This window comes from Delphinapterus leucas, chromosome 20, assembly GCF_059928025.1.
Source record: "Delphinapterus leucas isolate spDelLeu-1000000601 "Yukka" chromosome 20, BTC_Dleu_Yukka2, whole genome shotgun sequence".
NCBI classification, from domain to species: domain Eukaryota; kingdom Metazoa; phylum Chordata; class Mammalia; order Artiodactyla; family Monodontidae; genus Delphinapterus; species Delphinapterus leucas.
In genome coordinates, this window is record NC_143148.1 from 60,841,727 (window position 1) to 60,869,528 (window position 27,802).

Consider the following 27,802-nt stretch of genomic DNA (forward strand, 5'->3'; position numbering starts at 1 on the left):
CAGATGCGGTTATCTGACAGTAAGGAATTCCCAGGGAACTTTCAAGTTCAAAGTTCCACCTCAGACCTGAAAATATCGCCAGCATGGAGAAATTTCCAGGAATCTGCACGACATCAGCTCCCCAGGGGATCCAGGGTCGGACCCTTGCCTTTTTGCCTCTTATTTCCCAGGGCCGTTTGGCCGTGTTATTCTGACCCGGTACAACCAGGGCTGAATAGGCCTCGGCTGAGGCTGTGAGCCGGTGCCGCCTCCCGCGCACGGCGAGAGGCCAGCCGGGGACGAAGCGCTGCTCCACCGCCGGTGAACTGCGCCTCTGCGCATGTTCCACGGAGACACCGGGGCTCTTAACGCTGCCGCGTGTCCCCGCTGGAAAGGGACGCCTATTAAGTGCTTCCTACTCGGGTCTTTCTGCCTCTCATCACCCTGAGTGGTGGCTCCTGAGGTCACTCTGCCAGCCGGCTCTGCGGCACCGTCTGCTCCTCCTGCATTCACGGGCCTCCCGGCTTTGCCGCAGCCCAGAGTCCAACGTGCCGGGGCCCCACTATTACCGCGGTGGGTCTTGGGCTGGATGCTGGCCTGGCACGCGTGTGAGAGCCTGGCGTGGGTTCGCGGGCAGGGCGACGAGAACCGCGTCTCAGTACGCGCCTCCCTCCAAGCGTCCCTCTGCGGGTCCCGGCTCTGCACACCGCCCCCCCGTCCCTTCCACCTTCCTCACCGCGCCCCCTCCCCCGGACCCTCCTTCCAGCAACCGGATCCCGGCTTCTCCACCCCCTCCCACCTGCCTCACCCCCTCCACGGGCCTCCCCCCGCCCCTCCCGCCCTCCCCTCCCCTTCCCTCCCCCTCCCCCTCCTCCCCTCCTCTTCCCTCCCCTTCCCCCTCCTCTCCCAGGCCTCACCTGCGGCCGCTCGCGCTGGGCGGGGCCCGACGATGACAAAGCAGCGGCTGGCGGCGCGGGATCCGCCCCCCGCGCTTCTCGGGCGCGTCGGCCCTGGCGCGGCTGTTATGGAAACGGGCTGGGCGCGCAGGCGGCGATGATGGGGCGGCCATGGCCCGGGCCGGCAGCTCCAGCGGCAACGCGGCAGCGGGCGAGCGGGCCGGGGGCGCTGGGCGGCCAGAACCGTGGGAGCTGTCCCTGGAGGAGGTGCTGAAGGCGTACGAGCAGCCCATCAACGAGGAGCAGGCGTGGGCCGTGTGCTTCCAGTGCTGCCGCGGGCTGCGGGGCGCGCCGGGCGGCCGGCGGCGCATCCGGGACACAGCGGACATCCTCCTGCGCAGGGACGGCTCGGTCAGCGCGCAGCGGGAGCCCGGCGCGGCTGGTGAGGCCGGTGGCGGGGGGCGGTGTCCGCTCGCGGGGAGGGGCTGAGACCCTCCCTCCCTTTGCTGGACCTGGACCCGGACCCGGCGCCCCGCTTCTGGCGCCTTCCCTCTCTGGACCCGCCGACCTCTCCCATTTCCGCGCCCTCCCTCTGCCGCACTGGGGGCCCCTCCTCCGCCTTCTCTACGAGACTGGAAGGCCCTCCTTCCTCCTCTCCCCTTTCTGGATTGGGAGCCCCCAGCAACTCTCCGCTGGGACGCGGACCTCCGCCCCTGGCCCCTGGTTTTCCTCTTTCCCTCTGCTAGACATGAAAGTCACTCTCTCGACCTGGGAACCTCACCCCCCCTTTCCTGGATTCTGCCCACCTGAAACCCATCTTAATATCAGGGCCCGCTGCTGGCTGGAGTGGAGGGAGGGGGCTTTGGCTCCTTGCCTGAGGCCCTTCAGCAGGGAGACTGGACTCTGCCCCTCCTACCGCGGTTCTCCCCACCTGGGCTGCTTCCTTTTTCCTCTGGGGGTCTGCAACCCTCAGACCTTCCCACCCAGTGACTGGTGGTGTGGATCCTTGTTGGACTGGTAGGTACAGGACAGGCGCTTAGGCACGAAAGGAAACACGTTTTCCTCGGGCTCGTTTTCCGTGGGTATGAGGATTTAACAGAGAATGTGTAAAATTTGGGGAACAACTTGCTTAGTGTTCTGCTCTGAACCATGAACGGGAACCAACAATGAAGCCCTTGAAAGGTACTTGAAGTCTATGGAGAATGCTGAGTTTAAGTGATTTGTAGCCTTTTTAAGAAAAAAGTTTTCTTCCTGGAGAAGCAGAGTGCTGGGACGGAGCATATGACGATATTACCCCCAAAGGTGATACCCTTGGGGAAGCACACAGGCCAGCTGTGTGTGCCGGAGGGGGTGGGTTTGCAGAAATCCATGGGCAAACTCATGGAGGTCTGGGAAGGACCAGGGCAAAGCTAGCCAGAAGCGACAGCTCCTTTGGTAACAGGGAGGGGTCCGCGGAACCTCTCCCACCCACTACGACCGACACTATTTCTCCACAAGCTCCTTCTCATCTCTGAACCCTGCTCCCACCTCCCTTAACACCTCAGCTGTGTGACACTTGAGAGTTGCTCTATTTTGCACAAAAACAATTACTTGACAGGAGAAAATAATAAGAGCTGGACCCAAACAGTACTGTTCCCATTTTACAGTCGGGTAAGCTGAGGCTCAGGCTTACCCATAGTCACACAGGAAGCGGCAGGATTTGGATTCAGCCCTGATGCTCTCAATGCCTGTGTCCACTGTCTTCAAAGGCTGGGCTGAGAGCACGATACAGGATGGCCTCTCGTCATCGGGGGGGGGGGGCCCTGGAGTCTGCATATTCACCAAGAGCTTTTCTCGTAAAGCTGTATGTCCTCCTTAAAAGACCTTCCCTGTGGCCCTCCTCATCCCTGAAGGCACACAGTGTAACCCAGGGGGTGGCCTCTGGCACCGCGGTGCAGTGCAGGACTATAATGGGCCTGCCTGGTCTGACCCTCTGATTTTAAAGATGGGGAAGCTGAGACACAGAGTGGTAAGTGGTTTGCCACCAGTCAGGTGCAGAGCTGAGGGGTCCCTGCATCTCTGACTGTGGGGTCAGTACTCTCCACAGTGGACCACAAGGGCCATCCTCGGGTGCAGCGGTCATCTGGGTCTGTCCACTTCTCCAGCCCTGGCGATGTGTCAGCCCCTTCTTCCTGGTCCCTGCAGGCCCAGCGGCGCTTGTGCTGCCTTCATACAGGTTGACTGGAAATCCAAGGCTGCGCTTCAAAGCTCACGTGTGGCCACTCTCCACTGACCTGTATGGGGACGTCCCAGCCCATGACACAGAGGGGCCCAATTGCATTTTCCCTTAGACATGATCTTTGGTTTCTGTCCATAAACACGTCTTGTAAAGGTGGATGAGGTTTGTGACTTGCTGCCTCTTTAAAGGTTAAGAAAAATAGATTACCCTGAACTTTCTCTTCTGTCCCTGTTGAGCTTTTGTGAATCAGCTGAAACTTTAGACCAGCTGTCTCCCTAAGGTAGCTAACCCAGCGTTTCTCTGGGACTTGAGTGATTACTGGATTCACTGAAAGATGCGTGTTTATCTCGTGCTGTAATCGCAGTTGAGAAGAAGGTTCCCATCCTCCCTCAGGAAGTTCTGGTAAATGTAGGCATTAAGTCAACGTTTAAAATAACTTTAAAGAAAGCAACAACCAGGGACTTCCCTGGCGGTCCAGAGGTTGAGACTCTGTGCTTCCACTGCAGGGGGAGCAGGTTTGACCCCTGGTCAGGGAGCTAAGATCGCACATGCTGCGTGGCCCAAAAGAAGAAAAAAGGAAAGACATCAACAACCAAACTAAACCTGACTTGCGGGGGGCCGGAGGTGTGGAGGAGTACTATTACTTTAGCATAGGAGTGGGAATACTTCCCACTTCCAGCTAAGCAGGGGAAGCTTACTCGAGTAAACTTCCTAGTCGGCAAGTCTGAAGACTTCTTCATAACTGCTTGGAAGCCCCCTTTTTCAAGTGGGAAAATGGAAAAACATGTTAACAGTGAAGTTATTTTTTAAAAATATTTTTTAAATTAATTAATTTACGGCTGCATTGGGTCTTCGTTGCTGCACGCGGGCTTTCATTGCGGTGGCTGCTTTCATTGCGGTGGCTTCTTTCTTCGCGGAGCACGGGCTCCAGGTGCGCGGGTTTCAGTAGTTGTGGCTCGCGGGCTCTAGAGCACAGGCTCCATAGTTGTGGCACACGGGCTTAGCCGCTCCGCGGCATGTGGGATCTTCCCAGACCAGGGCTCAAACCCGTGTCCCCTGCATTGGCAGGTGGATCCTTAACCACTGCGCCACCAGGGAAGCCCTAACAGTGAAGTTATTTTTAAGAGGCCATTATTAAAACCTCCTGATGGGGAAGGGTGTTTTGTTTTGTTTTTAAATTGAGGCAAGAAAGTCCATCAGGCATCTCTGCAGTGCGTGTGCTGACCGTCCTCTGAGGCAAAGCCCGTTCATGCAGCGTGGCCAGTGGTCAGTGGTCCTGGGACACTTTCAGTGGCATTTGTCCGCCTGATGCCTCCAGGGCAGGCCCGCCAGGACACTGCCTGCTCCAAAGCAGCTCTCGGCTGTCACCTTACCTGAGACCTCCCGTCCTCCCAGCCGACATTTGCGGGGAAACATAGCATATTTTTCTCCAGGCACCAGGCTCTCCACCATGATAACCCCCTTGGGCAGGTGGAGGGTGGGTGCAGGGTGTCGATGGGGCTCCTTTCACCTCCGACCTTCTCCATTCTGCTTACGCTAATTTACACATTGCCCTGCTTTTCTGGGGTTTTTTTCTTGTCAGTTTTGATGCTGGAATTTTTCACAGGCCCCTCTCTTCACGCTTGGGTGCTCATGCGACCTGTCCGCCAGGTCACACCTGCCCCTGCACCCCTCTTCCCACTCTGCCCTTTTCTGCCTGTAGTTCTGAGGCCACTGGCCCTTCCAGGCCCAGCCCCCCCACCAAGCACCAGGCCCTGTCTCCAGGGTGAAGCTTCCCCCTTGCAGCCCACCGCTGCCTAGAGGCAAGGCCTTCCCAGTTCACCTCGCTTGCAGCCCTGAGTGCCAAACACAGAGACCATTTAGTTTGTCCTGTGTTGGACCTTGGCATCCATGTGTCATGAGCTTCATGGGGCCCGGTTCTCTATCTACCTCTTTACCTCCAGCCCAGTAGGTGGAGAAGTAGCAGTGCTGGGGCCCCCACTTCTCCTGCATAAACTGGGCTGAGAGTGGCACATGCCCAGGGAGTGGGGAGGACTCATGAGGGAACATCAGTATGGAGCCCACATCACCCTGGGCCCAGGGATCTGTGCACACAGACACAGAGACACATGTGCTGCTGTTGCCGCCCCTGCTGCTGCCGTTTCTGCGCTGCTGTCACTGTTTGTGTACGTGGGGCCGTCTGTGCTCACTGGAGATGCCCCTTCCCACGCCTCCTGGCCCAGCACGTCCCTTCCCAGGCGCTGAAGCGGGACCCCTGGTGTTCCAGGCAACCCTGCGTGTCCTGTGGGCTCCAGGCCCTCAAGGTGGACTTGCTGGGCCTCACTGGGAGATCGCCTCCTGAGTGACCAGGGACTGTCTTTATAGCTTGCCTATATCTTTTTTAAAAATTGTATTTATTTTTGGCTGCGTTGGGTCTTCGTTGCTCTGCGCGGGCTTTCTCTAGTTGCGGCGAGCGGGGGCTACTCTTCGTTGCGGCGTGCGGGCTTCTCATTGCGGTAGCTCCTCTTGTTGCGGAGCTGAGTGTCCAGCAGTGAGAGGAGAGTAGGGGCTGGCTGGAAAGGTGAAATCCTGCTTCCGAGGAGAGCATACTTCCCTGAATCTCCTGGCAGCCAGAGTGTTTCTGGTTGAAACATTTTCTTTGAACCAGGTCCTTCCCGTATGGCTTTTGTCTCCTGCTTCTTGACCCCCCCCACCAAAGCTACCATGCACCCTTGCTGTCACACAGGGGTCCTCCTGGGCCCTTTGCTCCTGTGGGGTCACACAGTCAAGATATGGTCCGGGGATGCAGCGGCTCCACCTTGCCATCCTGGGAGACGGGGAGCGAGGGAAGCACTGCTGTGAGCCCATCCTACAGACGAGAAAACCGAGGTTCAGGAAGCAAAGCAGCCATGCAGTCACCCTCGGGGAGAGGTGGGGACAGCGCTGGCAAGTAGACTCAGCCTTAGCTTGCGCCCACCCCTGCCTGACCTTGGGAGGTTACTTAGGCCTCTGGGTGCCTCAGTTTCATTCTCTGTGCAGTGGGGGTTTAATAGCAACTGCCCCAGAGGCCATGTGGATGTTTGGGGAGCCTTGGGGCATACCTGGCGCCGGAGGCACTGGCTTGTGGGCTGTGATCCCGGTCCCCTGCGCACCTCCCCAGACACAGCTGGGGAAGCAGCTCCTGCAGGTTCACGTGCTGGGCCCAGAGCAGGACTGCGGGAGGCAGGGGCCTGGGCGCTGCTCCACTGCACCGTCCTTGGTGGGAAACACCCTCCGCTGCAGAGAACGCCAAGCGCCCCCTTCAGGAAATGGGGGCGAGGGCTGAAGGCACTGCATGGGGCCCGTGGGCGTGCGCGCACGCGCGGGAAGGGTGCGACTGTGTGAGCTGGTGTGCTTGTAGATAGCATCGAGATTTAGTCTCACCTCTGAGCAAGGATTACCTCACAGGAAGGCAGTCCCTCGACAAGCTGTGTTCCCTGTTGGGACACCTGTGAGATGCCTATGCCTGGGGTCACATGACAAATGACCCCACGGTACGCTCAGCCCACCCGGCCCTTTGCCAGTCCTGCCCCATGCTTCTAGGAGAGGCTTCAGGTCTTTGGGGTCCCTGGGGGACCCGTGTGCCCTGGAGGCTTCACTCATGGGGTATGCAGCCCAGCCTCTCTGCCACTGTAGGGCCCCACTCCTGCTACCCAGGTCTTCACGCAGAAGGGGTCCTTGGTCCCCGGGACAGCATCAACGGTTCAGTGCCAGGGCCACGCTGTGGGGGCCGAGGTATTTGTGTGGCTCCCACAAACGGAGCACTGGGCACTGGTTACTCTGGTCCCAGGATGTGGCCGTCTAAGCAGATACGCCAGTGAGTGTCAGATGCTAGGGTTTCGCTGTGATCCTGTTAGACTCCTGGGAGGGAGTTTGGCCTCCGGGTATGGCCCAGTCAAGGAGGAGGTGGCTTGGAGTTGGCACCCCTGTAACTGGGCAGACGAGCCTGTCCTGAGCCCAGGGCGCCTAAGCACAGAGTGCCCACCACTGTGTCAGCTCCGCCCGGAAGCCCCAGCTCCACCTTTTGTTAGCTGTGTGGTCTTGGTAAATCTCTGTATCTCTCTGAGCTTCAGTTTCCTCCTCTGTAAAGAGGGAGACGTGGCGCCAGCCTCCACGAGGAGTCTGTGCCAGCTAAAGCCACGATAAGTCATTTGCTAGCTCTGCAGCAAAGCACTGGGCACGGAACCACCGTGGGGCCCCCCAGTCCTTGCGACTTAAAATACAACTGGGTTGGTGAACACTCACCTTCCAGACCGTGCTGGGTTGTGATGGGCGCTGAGGGCTGGCTGCCCCCTGCCCCCTTGAAATCAGGGAAACTCGGGGCCCTGGCACCTCCGGGAAGCACCTTTGTCAAGTGTGATCCCCTTGCACCTTCCATGGCCCCCGTTCACAGCTACAGGCTTTTACTGACCATCCAACACCTGTATAAGCCCAGCTGCTCGCTGGGAGTTAATGCTCCACTGATGCTGGGGGTGCAGTGTCTTCCGTTATTTAATGGATCAGCCCGACACAAACGCCCTTTATCTTTGGCAATCTTCCTGTCTCTTGATGGCGTTTTGAAAATATTTGCAGTTAGCAGGTTCACTTAGCAGAGAATTTCACGGTTTGGGTTTTTTTTGTTTGTTTTTTTTTTTTGCGGTATGCGGGCCTCTCTGTTGTGGCCTCTCCCGTTGCGGAGCACAGGCTCCAGACGTGCAGGCTCAGCGGCCATGGCTCACTGGGCTCACATGGGCCCAGCCGCTCCGCGGCATGTGGGATCTTCCCGGACCGGGGCACGAACCCGTGTCCCCTGCATCGGCAGGCGGACTCTCAACCACTGCACCACCAGGCAAGCCCAACGGTTTGTGTTTTTTTTCCACCTCAATTTAAGGCAGCTAAACTTCATACCCTAACACAGTTCTGCGTGCCTTATTCAAGGAAGGTGGTGGAAGGAGGTGGGTTTTCTGTGTCTCGTCCAGCCTGGCCTCTTGGGAGGCCCGGGGGTGGCTCAGGGAGGGACTGGAGCATAGATTCTGGGGTCCCCCAGCCTGGCCACAGCCGGCACCACCACTTACTAGCTGTGACAACTTGGGGCAAACGAGCTCACTCCCTTGGGCCTCTGTTTCCTCATCTGTGAAATGGGTACGAGAACCATCTACCTCCTGGGCTGTACACCGGTTACACGACTGAGTACTTGTAAACATGCCAACTCAGTGCCATGTTTAACGATAAACCTAATAAAATACCTAGAGCCCAATTCAGCACCTGGGTTTCGTCCCAGGGACTCTGAGTCTCTGGCAGAGACAGTCTGAGGAGAAATCCCCAGAGGTGGTGGCCAGACGCCAGCTGACCCAGCGCAGCTGTCGGGAACTCTGGAGCAAGGCCTGCCCTTTCCACTGCGTCTGGGTCTCTCATCTAGCTCTGATTTGGGGGTGTGCGGCTTCCGACCGTGAGGGCTTTCCCTGGGCCTGGCTGACCCGAGCTGGCCCCTGGCTACTTCCTCTCTCCCCTTTCACTCGTGCCCCCAGCCTTGCTTCCCGAGGGGGCGGGATGGACTCCGTGGCCCTGTTGGCTGCCCCCTCTGAGTGGTCGCTGTGCAGGGCGAGCAGGGGCTGTCTTTGCCAGCCGACCCTCCGCCCCTGGGGCAGGGCTGCACGGCTCGCCTGGTGTCCAGCCGGGAGCTGGGCCTTGTTGGTGTCCGTCCAGTGACTGATGGCTCAGCTTTCTGGTTTCTGATGGAGACCTTGGGCGATGCACTGTGTGCTCCTGGTGGGGGGACAGTGGGGGGCGGGGGCTGGCCCCGTGTGTTGGGTCCCAGGGCCGCTGAAGCTGGTCCCGACTGCCTCTTCTCTCCCCTTGCAGAGTCCACAGCGATGGTGTCACCGGCCAGCTCGGAAGCCCAGGTACTTTAAAAACAAACTCTACACGTTAAAAGTTAGGTGTCTTGTATAACGCACTTAAAGTTATACAGTTGCTCCTGTGAGGCAGGACGCAGATAAATGCTCAGTGGCTTAGTGGAAGGGCTTGATAGGGAGATTGAGCCCAGAGGGCAGGCGGTGATGGGGGAGCCCGCCAGGGTGGTGTGGACGCGGTGGGCCTGAGGTTCAGGGGGAGTGATGTACCTCCCTCCCTCTCCCCTGCGACCCCCGGGCTCCTGGAGGGGCCTCCCACTGACCCGAGGGAGGAGGGGGGGCAAAGGTGATGTGGTCTCCGGGGCTCCCTGGTCACAGAGTGTTGGACAGGAATTGGGTCTGGGGGACAAACAGGAAAAGCAGCCCACAATCAATGTCCCGGAGCCCCCATCCAACCCAGAACGCAAACCTCACCGGCAGGACCTCTTCCTGTGTCTCCCGTCCCATCCGCCCGCCCGCAGGTAATTGAATTTGATGTTTATCATTCTCCTGCCTTACGAAAACCAGTTTTGTGCAAATACACATTTATATATTAAACACAGTGTTAGAGCAAGGGTGTGGGCACAGGCCAAACGAGGCTGTGTGGTTTGCTGTGTAGAATTCAGAAACAATAATAAAACCATCCCCAAGTTTTCTGACTTTTTCCCATCGCCCCATGCTGGCCATTCTTAATAATGTCAGTGATAAGATACCCCTCTGGCTGGGGTGGATGCCCTGCTGTTTACACAGCATGGATTTCCCGTAGGATTGCCGTGAACTCTGTGCTATACAGTTTTCTGGAATTTGAGGGGGAAAAACCCAGCCACGCGTTTCCAAGAACCGATTTCACTGCTTGCCGGCTCCTGCTGCCGGGGCTGCCCTGCTGCCCGCAGGCCTCGAGTAGACTTGTGTTCACGACCTCCCGCTCCAAAGGAGGCCTCTTGTTAACAGTTTTGAAACTATTTACAAGGAACTCTGTATGTAGGGGTCCAGTCTGCACCGTTCTGCCTGGAGCCTCATCAATCAACCTGAGAGCCCCACCCGAGGAAGTGGGGCAGGGCAGTCTCCTATGCGGTTTGCCTAGATTCTCACACTGGCCCTTCGGTTACTCGGGCCAGTCCCTGGGGCTGGCCCACTGGGCCTGCGGGTGCCTGGTTCCCACGCTGCCCGGGCAGGCGGGGTTCAGGGTTCTGAGGCTCTTGGCTGGCTGCCCAGATTTTTCCTTATGGGGAAGCCGGTGGTCTTTGCCTCTGAGAACCTTTTAAGGAGCAGCTATCAGATAAGAGACTGCAGTGGAGTTAACCCTTTCACTGATGTGATGCCCGCACGGGCCTGCGACCAGGACCACCGGGGGAGGCTGGGTGGGCGGCAGGCTGTGCTGGAGCAGGGGAGCTTTGCTGCCTGCCCCACCCCATGGGGCACAGTGGCCTCCTTCGGAGAGACTGAGTCAGGGCCACCCCTGTGGTTGGCAGGGGCTGTGAGGTCCCTCCGGGGGGGTGGGAGTGGAGTTCACTCCCCCCTACCATCTCCTTCCTGGCCCCCACCTCTGAGCCAAGAAAGGACCGCTGGAAATTTGTGTAAAGTGGGGCCCTCGCCCACCCAGCGGTCCTGAGGGGCATCCAGGCGCTTTCTGGAGATCCCACTGCCGCAGGGACTCCACCAGCCACGGCCTGGCCCTTCAGTCACCTGTCACATGTGGCCGGCCTTTGGCCTTTGGGCCTCTGACTCATGGTTCTAGGGTGCGACTTGGAGCCAGGTCTGACCCTCGCCTCTGAGGCAGAGATAAGACATCTCCAGGCTGGGAGTGTTGTTGACTTTTGCTGGAACTTTTCTCCCACTGGGCCCTTGCGCGTCCAGTGTCCCGAGCCAGGCTTACGCCCCTAGGCCCCCTCCAGGCTCAGGGTGTCTTCGGAGGCGTTTCTGCAGGACAGGGAAGGCCTGTTCTCGTGCCCTGTCCCCTGCACAGCACTGACACTCGCGCCTGTCCTTCAGCTCTGCTCCAGCCCACTCCCTTGGGGTCCAGGGGGGTAGGATCACAGGAAAGGAGAGGAGAGGCCAGAAGGGCCCCGGAGGCCAGGTGGCCCGCACGTGCCTGGTGAGGGTGTAGCTGTGTCCGTGGCACAAGGTCTGGGCACCGGCTGCAGGCCAACCCGACCCCCAGGCCAGTGCGGCCATCCTGTGCTATTCTGTGTCTCTGCCCCACCTGTGAAACCAGAGGTTACCTCAAGGCTTGTGGCAAGGTTGAGTGGCAAAGAGCTGTTGTCATCTTGGCATGTGTGTGTCTTCTGCATCATTGTCCTCAAGGGAAGCCACGAAAGCAGTTTCAAACACAAAAACAAAGTGCCGTGCACACTGGATGCAGCTTCCTTAGTCTTTTTTTTTTTTTTTTTTTTTTAAGGATTTATTTATTTATTTTTGGCTACATTGGGTCTTCGTTGCTGCACGCGGGCTTTCTCTAGTTGCGGCGAGCGGGAGCTACTCTTCGTTGCAGTGCACATGATTCTCACCGTGGTGACTTCTCGTTGTGGAGCACGGGCTCTAGGCGCACGGACTTCAGTAGTTGTGGCTCGCGGGCTTAGCTGCTCCGCGGCATGTGGGATCTTCCCGGACCAGGGCTCGAACCCGTGTCCCCTGCATTGGCAGGCGGATTCTTAACCACTGCGCCACCAGGGAAGTCCAGCTTCCTCATTCTTATTTCTTACGCTCAGCTGAGCCACTGGCTGGCATGGAACTGCTTTCCCCTTGGTGCCTCCCTGTCAAGCAGACCCGCGTCCCAGGGCCACTGTGTGAGCAGGGACTGTGGGGTGCACACGGCACTGGGACAGATGACTGTTTTCCACAGAACCTGGCTTCCTAGATGTTAATGGCAGTCTGTGAAAACAGGGTTCCCCACCAAGTAAAATTGAAAGCAGAGTGGAGAGGTCTCTCTACCGCAGGACTCATGTTTCTAATATGCTAATCCACTTTTTAAAAAACTTATTATGGGGCTTCCCTGCTGGCACAGTGGTTAAGAGTCCGCCTGCCAATGCAGGGGACACAGGTTCATGCCCTGGTCTGGGAAGATCCCACATGCCGTGGAGCAGCTAAAGCTCGCGAGCCACAACTTCTGAGCCCACGTGCCACAACTACTGAAGCCCGCGTGCCTAGAGCCCGTGCTCCGCAACAAGAGAAGCCGGCACAGTGAGAAGCCTGCGCAACGTGACTAAGAGTAGCCCCCACTCGCCACAACTAGAGAAAGCCCGCGCGCAGCAACGAGGACCCAACACAGCCAAAAATAAATAAATAAATAAATTAATTAAAAAAAAAAACTTACTATGGAGAAAGAATTTCAAGCATATACAAAGGCAGCAGAATAGCATGGTGGGCCCCGCAGCTAAGGATACACCTGTTCCCTGCGGGCCCCGCCCCTTCCCTCCCCACCTGCCCCCTGGTGACCCCACCCTGCTCCCCGTCCTCAGGTACAATTACTTTTTAGGTTTTTCATTTTCAGGTTAAATTTACATGCAGCTTAAAATACTGAAGGGAGGGGATCTTGCTTTTTGTGAGTTCCAGTGTCAAACTTTATCGAATAAGCTAGTCTTTCTCTTCTGATTTAAAATATACTGTTACAGCATATGAAAAGCTAATGTTTCACTAGGTTGCCTCTCTGTCTTTTTTTAAACAAAGCCGTTGGGGTAACTCACGTTTGGCGAGTTCTGACCAACGTGTATACCATGTAAGCGACACTGTACTCAAGAACACAGACCTTTTCCAACGTTCCTATGCTGCTGCCACCTCCACCCCCCATGCCGGCTGGGAGCCGTGGGCCTGCCCTTGGGGACTGTAGATTTGTATGCGGAGCCCAGCAGCCTGGAGTTCTGGCTCTGGGCTGTGCACGGGGGTCAGGGCTCCACACGGCTGCCCAGCTCACGACTAGCATGGATACACGTTTTTCCTCTCTCTTGGTTCAGTTCCCCAGAGAGGAGCTGCAGTCCCGTGGCAAAAGCGTGTTGGATTACAAGAACTTGCCACACGGTTTTCCACAGTGGCTGTGCTGCACGGGGAGCACCCTGTTCCCCGTTTCGGTGACCCTGGGCGCATCCCCAGGGAGGACAGCTGCTGTTCCATTTCACCATTAGAAGCCGCACGGTGGTGACCTTCTCCTGCGGCAGCTGGGACCCCGGCCCGCCGCCGGCCCCCTCCCGGCACCCCTCCAGTTCGTGTGTGCCCTCCCTGCCTGTTTGTGACCGCGGGCCCCTGTCCCGCAGGTGGTTCAGTCGCTGGGCTTCGCCATCTACCGCGCGCTGGACTGGGGGCTGGCGGAGCACGTGGAGCGCGAGCTCAGCCCGCAGCTGGAGCGTCTCATCGACCTCATGGCCAACAGCGACTGCGACGACGATGGCGGTGGCGGGGCAGCCGACGAGGGCTACGGGGCCCCCGAGGAGGAGGAGGAGGCCGAGGGCAGCCCCCGCGCCGTGCGCACCTTCACACAGGCCATGCGCCTGTGCGCCGCGCGCCTGACCGAGCCCCGGGGCGCTCAGACCCACTACCAGGCCGTGTGCCGCGCACTCTTCGTGGAGACGCTGGAGCTGCGCGCCTTCCTCGCCAGGGTCCGGGAGGCCAAGGAGGTGAGTGGAGACTGGGGGACGCCCAGGCCGTAGGGACCAAGGACACGGGGGCGCCTGACAGGGGCTGAGGGCGAGGCAGACGGGACACGTGGGGGCGGGTGGAGCAAGGGGTGGGGCCGTGAAGGCGCCTCCACCCGCAGAGGCGGGGCCAGGAGGGCGGGGCCAGGCTGTCCCTCCCCAGTCCCTGCCTCCTTCCCTGTGTCCCTCTGTCCGTCCACAGGGGGTGGAAATCCTCGGCTCGCAGCTCCCTCTGTGTGGGAGTGCCCTGAACGCTTTGTAGGTTTTAGCTTAACCCGCACACCTCCTGCTTACCCGGTTTTGCACAGGAGGGAACTGAGGCTCAGAAACTTATATAAGTGGCACCTTTACCCCGTGACCTCACTCCTGTTGCCTCTAAGTTAGTTATTAACTTCTCTGATCTCCATGTTTGCATCTGCAAAAGGGGCTGTGCCTCCTGCCTCCGGCTCACCTGCCCAGGTGATGGTTCCTTCCGAAAATAGGGTGCAGAGGGCGGCCCAGGACCCATGCAGAGGTGCCAGCGTGCTGGAGCTTTGGGGAGGTGGGCAGTTCAGTGAGAGGACACTCGCCCAGGTGTTTGCCCCGCTGGTGACAGTCTGCTGTTCCCCTCCACCTCCCTCCGCGGTTATCACCCTTTTTCCGGATGAGCAGTTGGAAAGCCTCTGAGAGGCTGTGTCCTTGCCCCACGCCACAGCTAGTACAGAGCAGAGGGGGCCTGACCCGGCTCCCAGCTGGCCTTCTCCCGGGGCTGCTCCGCTTCTTCGTGGTCTCAAAGTCACAGGAGGTGACAGTCTCCGCCCCAGCTCTCCCAGCCTCTCCCTTGGCAGGAACTGAGGTGTTTCCTTGAAACGGGGGTCACAGCCCACAGGGACCCCTGCCTTCCGCCAGCATTTCACAGATGAGAAAAAGCAGAGATTTTTGGAGAGGTCGGGAGGTATTTTTGGAATTAACTGCTGCTGGTCCCTGATTCCACCCTGGCCCTTTGTGGGCACGTGTCTCTCATTTCCTCTGAGCAGGAAGCGTTCCTGCACAGCTTCTCTGGCTCTGAGCTTGAGCAGGCTCTCAGGGTTGTTTTGATCGATGGGCCTGGGACCCAGCGCAGGACAATTCAGATGCTCCTTGAGCTACTTGGCCCTTATCTACAGCCCAATCCTAGCCCAAGGGGGGGGGGTGGCCCCTCTGCACAGCCTGTGCCTCCAAAGCCCCATCCCCCTTCTTCCCTCCCCACGCTTCCCCGGCATCTCAGAGATGTCCTTCCAGTGCTCTCATTGTGGATGGTCCTAATGGTTTTCTGTCACCTGTCCTGTTGCTGAGGTCAATTCCTTACCCAGGCAATAAAAGCTCTTTGTTTTAGGAGCAAACAGCTCTAGACTTCAAGCAGTTGACCCAAGAGAAGTCTGGGAAATTGGAGGAGGTGGTGAGAGGGAGGCTGTTGGTGGGGCACAGCTGGGCTGGCATTTGGGGCAGAAACAGCCTACTCAGGGGGCAGGTAGAGATACTCCAGGAACGACAGGAGACCCACCTTCCTGCCCTTTGCGGAGACCGCCAGGTCACACGCAGGTCTATTTTTAGAATCACACACCTTGTGCTTCTCAGAGACTTGGCAGAGTTTTCTAGAGCGTCCCAAAGCAGTTTGGCAAGTGGCTTGGGGTGAAAGCCAGGGTAACCGGTTCTGTCTGATTTGGGGGATGGGGAGGGCGAGGCTGTGCGCCAAAGGCAGCTGCGTCTCCAGGGAGGAAGATTGGAGGAAGAAAGGCAGCTGCTGCCAAGATGCAGGGCAACGAACCTAGCAGCTTCTTCCCAAATTCTCAGCATAGAACAGCTACCTCACGATCCCCGACATCCTTCTTGGGCCCTCACCGTGATGGCAGCATTTTCCCCAGGCCGTGAAATCCATCCCTGTGGCTGTTTGCCTTGGCCTGCTGAGTAACTCACCCTCTCGGCTGTCCACCCACCCATCCAACTACCCGTTTATTGATTCATTTATTCATTCAACCAATGTTTAAGACCTAGCACGTGTCTCACACAGTGCTAGGAGCCAGAAACACTAAGATAAAAAAATAAAAGCAAAAACAGAAAACGTGGTTCTGGCCTCATGGAGCCAACCATTCAGGCAACAATCACAGCAGCAGATAAATGTACAACTGCAGATGGGATCGTGTGCAGAGAAGCGGCCGAGGGTGTCCCATGAGGGTGGGTGTGCGTGGGGCCCGGGGGCCCTGTGAGCTGAGGTCTGAAGCCCTCAGTGAGGGGGATCAGTGAGGGAAGGGGGCAGATTCTACTGCAGCCAGGAGGTACTGTGTGGGTGCTACGTGGAGGTTGTGCTTTCTCCCCTGCCCTTGCCTGGGAGATGCGGCCACAGATAACCAGTGGGACTCCAGTGTTCCCGTGGGGCTCCAAGGCTGATGGCCTGGTTCCCCCAGATATCTTTCTGAGCCCCAAAGCCTTGTCCAAAATGCCCACTTGTCCCTTTCGTAGCTGGTGGACCAGTAGCCCATGTGGTGCACAAGCATCCCCAGGGAGACAGGCCAGCAGGGCCCACATCCCCACAGCTGCTCTTCTCCCATTTCTCCTGGACTTACAGATGCTGCAGAAGCTTCGGGAGGACGAGCCGCAGTCAGAAAAGCCCCTGATGGAGCTCGACAGCCTGGGGCGCACGGACTGGGTAAGACGTGGCCCCCGCTGGCCCGGGGCACGGCCCGGGAGCCCTGCCCGGGGCTAAGGGCCATTTTCATCTTCTTGGGGGCCCAGGCCCGACTCTGGGTCCAGCTCATGCGGGAGCTGCGCCACGGAGTGAAGCTGAAGAAGGTGCAGGAGCAGGAGTTCAACTCCCTGCCCACAGAGTTCCAGCTCACCCCCTTCGAGATGCTGATGCAGGACATCCGCGCCAGAAACTACAAGCTGCGCAAGGTCATGGTGCGCCCCTCAAGGTCATGGTGGGCCCCTCAAGGTCATAGTGGGCCCCTCAAGGTCATGGTGGGCCTCTCTAGGCCATGGTGCGCCCCTCAAGGTCATGGTGGGCCCCTCAAGGTCATGGTGGGCCTCTCTAGGTCATGGTGGGCCTCTCAAGGTCATGGTGGGCTACTCAAGGTCATGGTAGGCCGTGTTGAAGGGGGTCCATGTTCAGCCCCCCTCTGCTCGCTGGAGCCCCTGCTTGGTGTGCTGGCCACTGAACTGGGGCAGACGTGGCCCGGAGTCACATGGTGCACGGTCCTTTCAGGGACACAGTGTGAAAAGGGCAGGGAGAAGGGGACCAGGGGCAGGAGCTGAGGCTGCAGGATTGTCGCATTTAACGCTCACATAGCCCCTGCTGTGTGCCAGCATCGCTGAGAATCTTAAACGTGCGAGTTAATTTCATCGTTATGACAACCCTTTGAGGTGGTGCCGCTGACCCCCATTTCCACATGAAGAATCTGAGATTCAGGGAAAGCCTGTGGTCAGGCCTTGAAGGCCACGGCTGCACAGCCACTGAGAGGGAGGCTGGAGTGAGGCCCAGGCGCTGCCCATGGCTGCATGAGCCCCTCTCAAGGCCACAGCCCTGGCAGGTGGGCCCTTAGCCTTGCTGCCCTCACCCCACACACAGGTCAACGGGGACATCCCTCCCAGGGTGAAGAAGGATGCCCACGAACTTATCCTGGACTTCATCCGCTCCCGGCCTCCGCTGAAGCAGGTACCGGCTCCCTTGGGGCGTTTGGAAGGTTGGTTCTGGGGCGCTCACTGCCCCAGGAGCACACAGGGCCTCCACGTCCGGCCTTGTGATGCCGTGGGCTCCGGATTCCTCACGCAGGGTTCCTCCCCAGCTTGGGAGTCGGCCCCCACCTGGCGCTGCCACACCCCCTGCAGGTCTCAGAGAGAAGGCTTCGCCCCTTACCCCAGAAACAGAGAACGCTGCATGAGAAGATCCTGGAGGAGATCAAGCAGGAACGCAGGCTGCGCCCCGTGGAGGACAGGCACTGGGACGAGCGGGGTGAGCACGGGACACCCCCTCCTCTGCCCCTTGCCTCCCCTCCACCCCCCAACCCGTCCTGTCCTGTCCTGCCTTACCTGCTGCCTGCCCCAGGGTTCGGCTCTCTGCCCTGCATCCTCAACGCCTGCTCTGGGGACGTCAAGTCCACTTCCTGCATCAACCTGTCCATCACGGATGCCGGGAGCACTGCCCAGCGCCCGCGGCCCCGGGTCCTGCTCAAGGCGCCCACGTTGGCTGAGATGGAGGAGATGAACATATCCGAGGTCAGAGCCCACGGGTTCCTGAAGAGATACTGAGGAGGAGGGGGGGAGGGGAGGGGGAGGGGAGGAGGGAGGGGAGGAGGGAGGGGGCAAGGACACAGCCAGCGTCCATCCGGCGTCCAGCTCTGTGGGGCGCGCCCTGCTTTGAAGCTGGTGTCCTGCTGTGGGGCTGGGTCTGCCCTAGGGGCAAGCATGGCCGGGCTCAGGACCCTTTCCCATCTTGGCGGCTCAGAAGGGTCACTGGGACGGTGGCCTTGAACCACTGTGGCCTCTGTACAAAAAGGTCTAAAGCAGAGTGCTCCGTCCTCCTGGGGCTGGGAAGCTGGGCAGCCCCCCTCAGAGGTGAAAAGCCAGCATGTCCCAGCGGGGCTCTGCATCCTGGCTGCTGCCCTCTGAGCCCAGAGACCAGGGTGGTGGCCATGTCCACGGGCCCCACCTGCCCCCCAGACCTGCCCTCCCAGGACTTTCCAGGAGCCGCAGACCAGGGTGTGGTTTTCGAGGCACCCGCCTCCCCCTGGCCTGGGCAGTGTGTAGCGGAGGCCCCTGTGCCCGACACCTTGGTCCAAGGACCGGCAGGAGGCGCTGGCGGGCAGAGAGGTCAGGGAGGTGCCGGCTGGCGTGTTCGCAGGAGGAAGAGTCACCGTGTGGGGAGGTGACACTGAGGCGAGACCGCTCTTTCTCGGAGCACGACCTGGCCCAGCTCCGGAGCGAGGTGACCTCTGGCCTACAGCCCCCTGGAGGCCTGGAACGGGCTCGGCCGCGTGCGGACAGCGTGCAGTCCTGGACGCCCAGCGCCCAGGAGCCAGGTGGGTGCTGCCCTCCCTTCCCTGGGCACCCTCCTGCGGGCGCCCTTTGCCCCTGCCCGGTCCCAGCGGCTTCAGAGGGTACAGGGAGCTCACACCTGCAGGAAGGGTATTTATCACCCCAGGCAGCCATCCCCCACCTTTTGAAACTTTATTAAATTATTAATACATACTCATTGTAAAACTTTAAAAAAAAGTTCCCATGATTCTATTACCTAGGGATAATTGCCGTTGACATATTGGTGTATAGAAAGAAAGCTGGATGGATGGACGATTGACAGATCCTTCTAGTGTTTCTGTCAATGGAGACGTGCCCACAGAGTAGCACACACCACTCTGGAGCCTGACCAGTGCCCTGGGTTTTGTCACGAGCCCCGCCCTTTCCCCGTCAGTCAGCACGCAGGACGGTACGGTTCTGCTGGCCACGCAGGGTTAGTTGGTCCCCTCCGTGGTGAAGGCTGGGCCCCACCAAGTGCCCCGGGTCACAGGGTTGCCACCCTGCCCAGTGCCTCCCACCGGGCATGGCCAGGCCCCCTTCTCTCCCCTCAGGGTCACCTTGAGCCCCTGTGTTGCTTTCTGGCCCCTCTCGGGATGGTCTCATTTGGTGGCTATGACTCACTCCTGGTGTGAAGAGGTCCAGGCCAGGCATTCCGTACCTCACTGTCCCCCCATGGTGGAGGTGGACCCCCTCTTCCCGCTCCGACCCTCTCTGCCCCTCTGGGTCTTCAGGCAAAGGGTGGTGAGGGGCGCTGACCGAGGCTGCCACGGCCCCATCATGGGGCTCAGATACGGGCCCCTCTGGCCTGCCGCACTGCACAGGCCCTCGATGTGGGTGATGTGTCCTCTACTAGACCCCTCACCCCCAGTAAACCACCACACCATCATCTCCTGCTGCATGGAGGGCCATCTTCCCCTTCCCTGGGCACAGCTGTCCAACGCCAGAACACCTGCAGGTTGTCCTGACAGCCCCCGGCTCTTCTACCAGGTTCTGTCAGCATCCAGTCCCGGCATGACCCCAGCTCCCCGCCACGCAGTGACCTGGGCTCAGTCGAGGACAGGCCTGGGGCCTCCGAGTGGCTGGTGAGTGACGGAGGCGCGGTGGTCCAAGGTGGCTGTGATGGGCTGGTGTGCCAGCTGGGCTCAGGAGGGGTGAGGGCTCCCCTCAGTGGTGTGCGGGGTCTACGCTCCAGCCACCCCATCTGGGCAGGTTGGGCTCAGGAGGGGTGAGGGCTCCCCTCAGTGGTGTGCGGCGTCCGCGCTCCAGCCACCCAACCTGGGCAGGTTGGGCTTTGCTGCCACCCCCTGGACCTTCTGGGTACTGCGGCCCCCTGGGCCGGAGAGGGGCCTTGCTAAGGGGATAGCCCAGTTCCACCTCTGGGGGCTCAGGACAGGTGAGAAGCCCATCGCCCTGTGCCTGGAAGGCAGCCTGGTGACACTGGAGAGCACTTTCTCAGGTCTCGACTCTGTGCCGCTCCCTCTCGGCGCCTCCATTTCATTGGCTGTGAATTTTGTCTGACTTTTCATTGTGAAGAGCTAACAGTTGCTGACGTTTTGAGGTCCCCACTTGGACCTGAACCTTGGTGCATGATTTTATCAAATGCAATGAGAGCAGTGAAGTGCCTCGGGGGCCACAGGGCACCTTGCTGATGCTTTGAGAGACAGAGTTCTGTGCTAAGAACACAGGACTGTTCCCCTGGGGGCTAGGACAGGGTGTACTCGCCATGGCGGCCCAAAGGGCCGGGCGGTTATGACGAGGTGGACAGGTGCAACCACCTGACTGGCAGACCCGGAGTCACAGTGGATGGTTGGCGCTGGGAGGGAGGTGGGAGCGGGGGAGGGTTCCAGGAGGAAGGGCAGTGGGCCTGGGGACTCTGGCTGGCTCTGACTGGCCTGGTGTTGGCAGGTGGGGAGCAAGGCTGGAGGCAGATGCTTCAGGTCTGGGAGCACTGCGGACGAAGGTGGGATGGGCTGAAGGGTTACATGTGCAACGAGGCCATCGACGGGCTGGGGGCTGGCCGGTGGGGTGGGTGGGGCCAGGTCAGAGAAGCCTTGCCTGTAGCCACGCACAGAGAAGTCCCAGGGAGCGATGCGGCTCCCTGGCGTGGCCGAGCTGAGAAGCGGGGCGTTTTATGGAGCTGCTGGGCTTGGTGGACCGAGGCCAGGGAGGTGCCAGGGTCCTCCGGGAAGAGGAGAACTTATGGAGACGCCCTGAGAGCCTGAGACCGGCCCCTCGGGCCTCCTGCCATAGGAGTTCAGCCACCCTGTGGAGAGCCTGGCTCTGACGGTGGAGGAGGTGATGGACGTGCGCCGTGTGCTGGTGAAGGCCGAGATGGAGAAGTTCCTGCAGAATAAGGAGCTCTTCAGCAGTCTGAAGAAGGGAAAGGTGAGGGGCCCGGGGTTGGGGCAGGCGAGGGCAGGACCGGGCCTGGCGAGTTCTGGACAAAACTGGGCTCTAACCAGGCCTTTCCGTACAGATTTGCTGCTGCTGCCGGACCAAGTTCCCACTGTTCTCCTGGCCGTCCACCTGTCTCTTTTGCAAGAGGTGAGTGAGCCTTCTGAATGCACCTTGGCTGTGAATTAACATGGGAAGGAGGGGTAAGAAGCCTCTAGGTTTCTGTCTACTAGAGCTTCCTGCGATTCTGAGGATGATCTATCAGGCACTGTTGAGTTGTGCAAGGAAGGGACAGAATTTTTTATTTAATCGTAACAGCTGAGCAGCCCCCACTTTCAGCCAAGGTGGGGTAACAGGAAGCAGGACAGGCATCTTCCGCATGAAACAGCCAAAAAGAAAGAAAAAAAAAAACGTCAAAGACATGAAGCACTGGTTCTCAAGACATCAGGTATCAAGCAACCAACGGGAAGCAGACAGGGTGAGCTCTATCCTAGGACTGCCTCAACTCTGGACTCGGAGCCTATTCAGCTCCTGGAGTGGAGGAGCTAAAGCTGAGAACGAGGGCACCCGGGCAGCTAGAGTTCTCCCCTCTGGAGAGAGTCCTCCAGGAAGCAGGTCTCAAGAGACCTGCAGAAGGTCCCCCTTGAGTGTTCAGAGTTCTGATCAGCACATACACGCAAGGAAATTACTGAGGGTTTGGAAGGAATCATCTTGAAGCACAGATTGGCAAACTCCAGCCCATGGGCTAAATCTGGCCCACTGCCTATTTATAAATAAAGTTTTATTGGAACACAGCCACACCCATCTGTTTATTATTCATTTAGTCACACCTAAAATGTTGACTATCTGAGCTTTTACAGGAAAAGTTGACTGACCCTGTCCTAAGGGTTTAAAGGAACAGTACCAGGAATAGTGTCTATTCCCACCAGCCATGGTGATTCATGGCTGCTGAGTGGAATACACAGGAAGGTCTTGCCTCACTAGCGAGAATAAGTGCCCCTAGACTGAGCACTGCTCCAGAACTAACAAATCACAAAAGCAAGACCTGAAAGGACCAAACTATTCCCAAGTATCCTGACGGCTTCCCAGAGCAAAGCTCAAGAATAGGAATAAAAATATATCCAGCAGCCAGCAAGATAAAACGCCTGGCGTCCAATCAAATATTACCAGGCATGTCAAGAAGCAGGGGAACATGACCCATGACCCACATGACCCATGACCCACATCACCCAGAAGTGACACACATTTTAGGGTTAGCAGATAAGGACATTGGAAGGTTTTTTGTTTTTGTTTTTTTGGCCACACCGCACAGCATGCGGGATCTGAGTTCCCCAACCAGAGATTGAACCCCGCGCCCCCTGCAGTGGAAGTGCGGAGTCTTAACCACTGGACCACCAGGGAAGTCCTGTGGACAGTAAAAGTTTTGAACTGCATTTCATATGCTGCCAAAGTTAAAGACATGGAAAAGGTAAAGGAGAGACAAATCGAACCTCTAGACATGAAAACTGGAATGTTTGGGATGAAAATTACACTGGATGATTTATAGCAGGTTAGACATTCAGAGGAATGTGCAGAAGAAAAGATTAGTCAACTTGAAGACCTAGCAATAGAAACTATCCAAAACAAAATTATCCAAAACAAAAACACTGAGAGAAAAAATAATTTGAAAATGAAAAATGTGTTGGCAAGCTGTGGGATAACATTAAGAAGCCTAATATAGGTGTAATTAAAGTTCCCAAAGATGGGGGGGCAGAAAAAGTATTTGAAGAAATAACAGCTAAAAAGGTGTTCCAAATTTGATGAAAAATATAAACCTACAAGAAACTCAGTGAACCCCAAGCACAAGAAATATGAATAAAATCACACCAAGACACATAATAATTAAATTGATCAAAACCGGTGATAAAGAGAAATTCCTAAAGTCAGTCAGCAAATAAAGACATGTTATGTACAGAGAAAGAGAAAGATGACTGCAGGTTCCTCATCAAAACACTGCAGGCAAGATGTCAGTGGAACAACATCTTTAAGGTACTGAAAGAAGAAGAAGAAAAAAAACGGTCAATCTAGAATTCTGTACCCAGCAAGAGGCAAAAGTAAAGATTTCCAGAAATACAGAAGCCAAAAAAATTCTTCACCAGCAGACCCACACTGGAACAAATGTTAAATGAGGTCTGCCACGTAGATGGAAAGTGACACCAGATGGAGACCTGAATGTACACAAAGCAATAAGAGCACTAGGAACAGCAACTCCTAACATATAAGATTATCTTCTTATACCTCTTTAAAAGGTAAACCAATACCCAGCACCCAACATGGTAAAATTCAGTGTCCATCATCCAATCAAAGATTACCAGGCATGCAAATAATAAAAATGTATTTTGGGGGTTATCACATATCTGTAAGTAAAAAAATATAACAATAGCATTAAGACCAGAGGTGGAGGACTGTAAGTATGCTGTTATAAGTTTTTATATGAGATGGTAAAATATTACTTGAAGGAAGACTGTGATAAGTTAAAGACTATCCTATGAGCCCAAAAGCAACTACTGGAATGGCTTGTATGTCAACAAAGAAGATAAAATGGAATCATAAAAAAGACTCAATACAGAAAGCATAAACAGGAAAAGGGAACAAAGAACAAATAGGACAAAAAGAAAACAAATCACAAGATGACAGACTTAAACCCAATTATATCAACAATTACATTAAACATAAATGGTGTAAACAATCCAATTAAAAGGCAGAGTTTCTTGGATTGAATAAAGAAAGCGAGACAATCTGCTGTCTACAAGACATGTAATTTATTTTTAATTTTACTTTATTTTTTGGCTACGCTGCACGGCTTGCAGGATCTTAGTTCCCCGACCAGGGATCAAACCCAAGCCCCCTGCAAACCCAAGCATGGAGTCCTAACCACTGGACCGCCATGGAATTCCCAAGACGTGTACATTAAATAAAAGACACAAACTGGTTGGAGGGAGGTGGGTGGAGAAAGATACACCACACCAACATTAGTCTAAAGAAAGCTTGAGTTGATATACTGATACGATACAAAGTAGACTATGGAGTAAAGAGTATTATCAGAGTTAAAGGAGTTCATTTCATAACAATAAAAGGAGGAAATAATCCTGAACATTTTCCACACCTAGCAAGAGATTCAATATACATGGAACAAAACATTGACAGACTACAAGGAAAAATAGCTAAATCCATGCTTATAGTTAGAGATACGAAACCCTAAGGGTCTAGGAGGTTTGCATGACACTACCACCAACTTGATCTAAGCGACATTTAGAGAAACTAGACCGAACAGTGTGATGTATGTTCTTATCAAGTGCACACGGAACGTGCACCAAAATTGACTATTCTGGGTCAAAAAACAAGTCTCAAAAATGCGGAAGGATTCATATCATACAAAGTATGTTTCCTGACCACAGTAAAATAAAATCAAACTAATACAGAGGTTTGTTGACGGCGACTTAATTATGGGACATCCATGCAAGAGTGCATGGTCCCTTGTTTTAAAAAATGAATTTGGACAATTTGTACTGATGTGGAGAAGAGCCCTGGTGTATCTTTATAGGATAGTACACATGATACCCCATTTCATTTACTGTATTTTTACTTTAAATGTATGTTTTTGTTAATTTATGCTTAGATATGGAGAATGGAAACTGCTGATAGGAGGGATCATCTCTAGGATGGGCTTTACAGGAGAGGACTCGTGTCTAAATTAAAATTCTCTCTAGTGTTTGAATTTTTACAACAAGAAGGCATTTACTTTTGAAATCATGTATGGGAAATAAACACTGTTAATCACTGCTTAAAGATGGGCATCTCACTTGAGGGCCCTCTGGCTCTGACAGTGCTTGTGGAGAGAGGGGTCAGGTACCCTCCACTCCAGACCAGATGCTCCCCAGCAAGAGCGAGGAGGGGCAGAAGTATTTTGGGTGCAGAGCTGAGTAAAAAGAAAAGCAAGATTTGGGAGTAAAATGAAAGTAAAGCACTGACGTGGCCGGGGGTCAAGCGGGAGGCAGTGACAGCCTGGCCTCGCCTGTGTGCCGGGCGGGTGCTGGATCCCTCACAGCTGACACTGCAAACCCTCTTCTTTTCTCTCCAGAGCTGTCTGCAGTTCCTGCAGCATAAAGGTGAGGACCACCTGGGGTCAGGGCGAGGGCCCACATCTCAGGTGTCCTGCGGCCCGACCGGGCCTGTCCGGGGGTGGGCAGAGGCTCTGCTGTCTCCTGTCGGGTGATCCCTGCTCCCTACTCACCTCTTCAGCTCCTTCCTCCAGAGCGATCCGCTTCCACACTTCCCAAAACTGCAGTTTTTAAAGACCCTTGTAAATGGTCCCTTTTTTTAAAAATTAAATATTCTGTGTTAGTAGGCCAGTGCCAGGAGACCCATCTCTTTCTCTAAAAGTCCTCCTTCTGACACCCCAAATTCCTTGAGTGTCTTTGGAACGCCTCATTTTATAGCAGCTTGGGGTGTCTGCATACACGCAGGTGTGCACAGAGGTAAAGGATAATATTTGGAAGGATGTCACCCCTTTACACCTCGTCCCAGAAACAGTCATCTGTCTGAGGGATTTTTACCACCACTATTTTCAAAGCCTTACTTTTTATGCTGCCACTTGGCTATAGAGAGGCCACCTCGTCAATGCTGAGTGCTGATTGCATACAGGCCGCAATGCTCCACCTTGCGTGTTGGCAGCTGTCCGGGGGACCCGGGGGCCTGGAGTGTCTCTCTGTGTTGCAGGTGAAGATGCCGTCTAAGAAGTTTGCACACATTCCCGTGTACACGCTGGGCTTCGAGAGTCCTCCAAGGGTGCCAACCGCCAAAGTCACGCTGGCACAGAGAAGAGACGCCTTCCAGTGCGTGCCTGCCCTTGGTGACGTCCCTGTGGTGGGCAGGCGTCACAGTCACCTGGAAGCTGGGCGGGGGCCTGTGTGCTGGGGTGGGGTGGGGCTGAGAGGTCAGAGCCCAGGACCCAAATTCCTCCCAAGGAAGAGCTGCTGCGGGATGGACTTTGCTCTGCCTGATGTGGGCGCGGGGGGATGTGGAGACTCGGGAGGACCCCTGACGGCCCCGTCCTGCCCCAGACCCCTGCAGGGGCCCCACTGGCGGAGCGTGGAGGAGGAGTTCCCGCACATCTACACCCACGGCTGCGTCCTGAAGGACGTCTGCAGCGACTGCACCGGCTTCGTGGCGGACGTGGTGCGCTCCAGCCGCAGGAGTGTGGACGCCCTCAACACCACGCCCCGCCGCGCCCGCCAGACCCAGTCCCTCTACGTCCCGAACACCTGGACACTCGACCTCAAGTGATGGTCGCGGCCCCCTGGCCGCCTGGTCCGAGGCTTTTTGGGGTGCCCGGGTGGCCATGTTTCTGGGGAGGAGCCAGGCTAGTCCTGGACCAGGCGGAGAAGCCCCCGTCCTGGGGCACGGCGGCCCCTGGCCCTCGTGATGTGCATGTACATATATACATATACAGATACGTTTATATAATATATACACACAGCATATATATTTATATTCATGCTTCCTGGCCCCAGAGTTCATTTGGGGTCAGACTCACTCCAGGACCCTCCCTGGGGGAGGCTGTTTCCTCTCAGGATTCCTTGAGTAGAGCGGGGGTGGGGTGGGGTGGGGGTGGGGTGGGGCTGGGGGTGGGGCGGATGGGAACAGGTCTTCTCACTCAGATGCAGAGGGGGCACGTGGGCATACAGCAGAGGGGCTCTGGGGAAGAAGGTCCTACCCGCACGTTTTCTTTTCCGGCAGCTTCCCCTCCCTGGGTGGACGTCCAGGCCGGGACAGGGGTCCTTGGTCCCCAGGGGGCTTGGAGCACCCCCCTCGCACCTGTGCTCTCCTAGCAGGGCCGTGGGCTGCGGAGGCACCTGGGAAACCTCTGAGTGGGCTAGGATTCCCCTGTTGGGCATCCCAGCCCTCCACGTGGAAGGTCTAAGGCCAAGCTCACTCGTGGCCCCCACCTGACATCCGTACCCCGGCCATCTGCCACGCAGCCAGTATCGCTGGCCTCCCACGCTCAGAGGTGCGGGGATGGTGCTGGCCCGGGGGCCCTGGCGATGCTGGCGGTCCTGGTACGGGAAGGAGCTCTGTAAATTGTACACAAGGCCACTCCTGGCCGAATAAATGTGGTCTCACAGTCTCCTGGCCGGGGTGTGCACTGAGAGCTCTGCAGTTGCAGGGGTGGGCCTGTGCTCCAAGGGCGGACACTGGGCTCTGAGGGGCCACCTGCCGCCTGGTGCCGTCATGACACGAGCGTGCTCAGGCCCACTCCATGATCTGGCCATCTTGGTCCTACAGCCGACAAGGGCTGTAGGGGTGTGTGTGTGTGTGACAGCCGCACAACCTGCTGCCTGTCACCTCCCAGCCTGGGGACCCTTTGGCCTCATCCGCCACATCTCTACTCCTGTTCTCCAGGCAAAGGGTTCCCTCAGGGCCGGCAGGTTTGGGGGAAACGTGTGGGTGAGCACCCGGGTGCTCTGCCTGCCCACAAGGATGGGGGCTTCTGTTGTCACCCCCATCTTACAGATGAGGAAACTGAGGCTCAAAGAGGTGAGGGAATTTGGCCACAGATGCACAGTTTGCCCAGGATCTTCAGCCAGGCCTATCGGATGCCAGGCTCTAAGGCCTGGCACACAGATATGGGCCCGGAGGAGGCCCCAAGGGACAGAACTTGTAACAGACGGGCCTACGGGTGAGATGCTTTCTTCAGCTAGGGTCCAGGACCCTCAATAACAATTAGAGCAGCCA

The 27,802-nt window shown here is 56.9% G+C and overlaps 1 protein-coding gene across 3 annotated transcripts; it reads left to right on the top strand.

Moving 5' to 3' along the window:
- The first annotated feature begins 955 nt into the window (after positions 1 to 955).
- On the top strand, positions 956 to 26,460 carry SPIRE2 (spire type actin nucleation factor 2). Of its 3 annotated transcripts, XM_022582840.3 has the most exons (15): positions 958 to 1,317; positions 8,953 to 8,993; positions 13,229 to 13,588; positions 16,191 to 16,271; positions 16,358 to 16,522; positions 17,190 to 17,276; positions 17,450 to 17,573; positions 17,667 to 17,836; positions 18,462 to 18,639; positions 19,622 to 19,716; positions 20,885 to 21,019; positions 21,111 to 21,178; positions 25,149 to 25,176; positions 25,787 to 25,902; positions 26,131 to 26,460. In XM_022582840.3, the coding sequence occupies exons 1-15, from the start codon at positions 1,047 to 1,049 to the stop codon at positions 26,351 to 26,353; spliced, it is 2,142 nt and encodes a 713-aa protein (XP_022438548.2). In that variant the 5' UTR covers positions 958 to 1,046; the 3' UTR covers positions 26,354 to 26,460. The 3 variants fall into 3 exon arrangements, with proteins under 3 accessions (XP_089759583.1, XP_089759582.1, XP_022438548.2); XM_089903457.1 differs by having other exon boundaries at positions 956 to 1,317; positions 16,358 to 16,516; positions 17,450 to 17,836; XM_089903456.1 differs by having other exon boundaries at positions 957 to 1,317; positions 17,450 to 17,836.
- Positions 26,461 to 27,802: the final 1,342 nt, after the last annotated feature.

What these genes read in the sequence shown, in the direction of transcription:
- SPIRE2 (XM_089903456.1), top strand. Translation starts at nt 1,047, where the DNA reads ATGGCCCGGGCCGGCAGCTCCAGCGGCAACGCGGCAGCGGGCGAGCGG. An exon ending in ACCTGTCTCTTTTGCAAGAG is followed by an intron (nt 21,179 to 25,148) that starts GTGAGTGAGCCT and finishes TTTTCTCTCCAG; the next exon opens with AGCTGTCTGCAGTTCCTGCA. An exon ending in CAGAGAAGAGACGCCTTCCA is followed by an intron (nt 25,903 to 26,130) that starts GTGCGTGCCTGC and finishes GTCCTGCCCCAG; the next exon opens with ACCCCTGCAGGGGCCCCACT.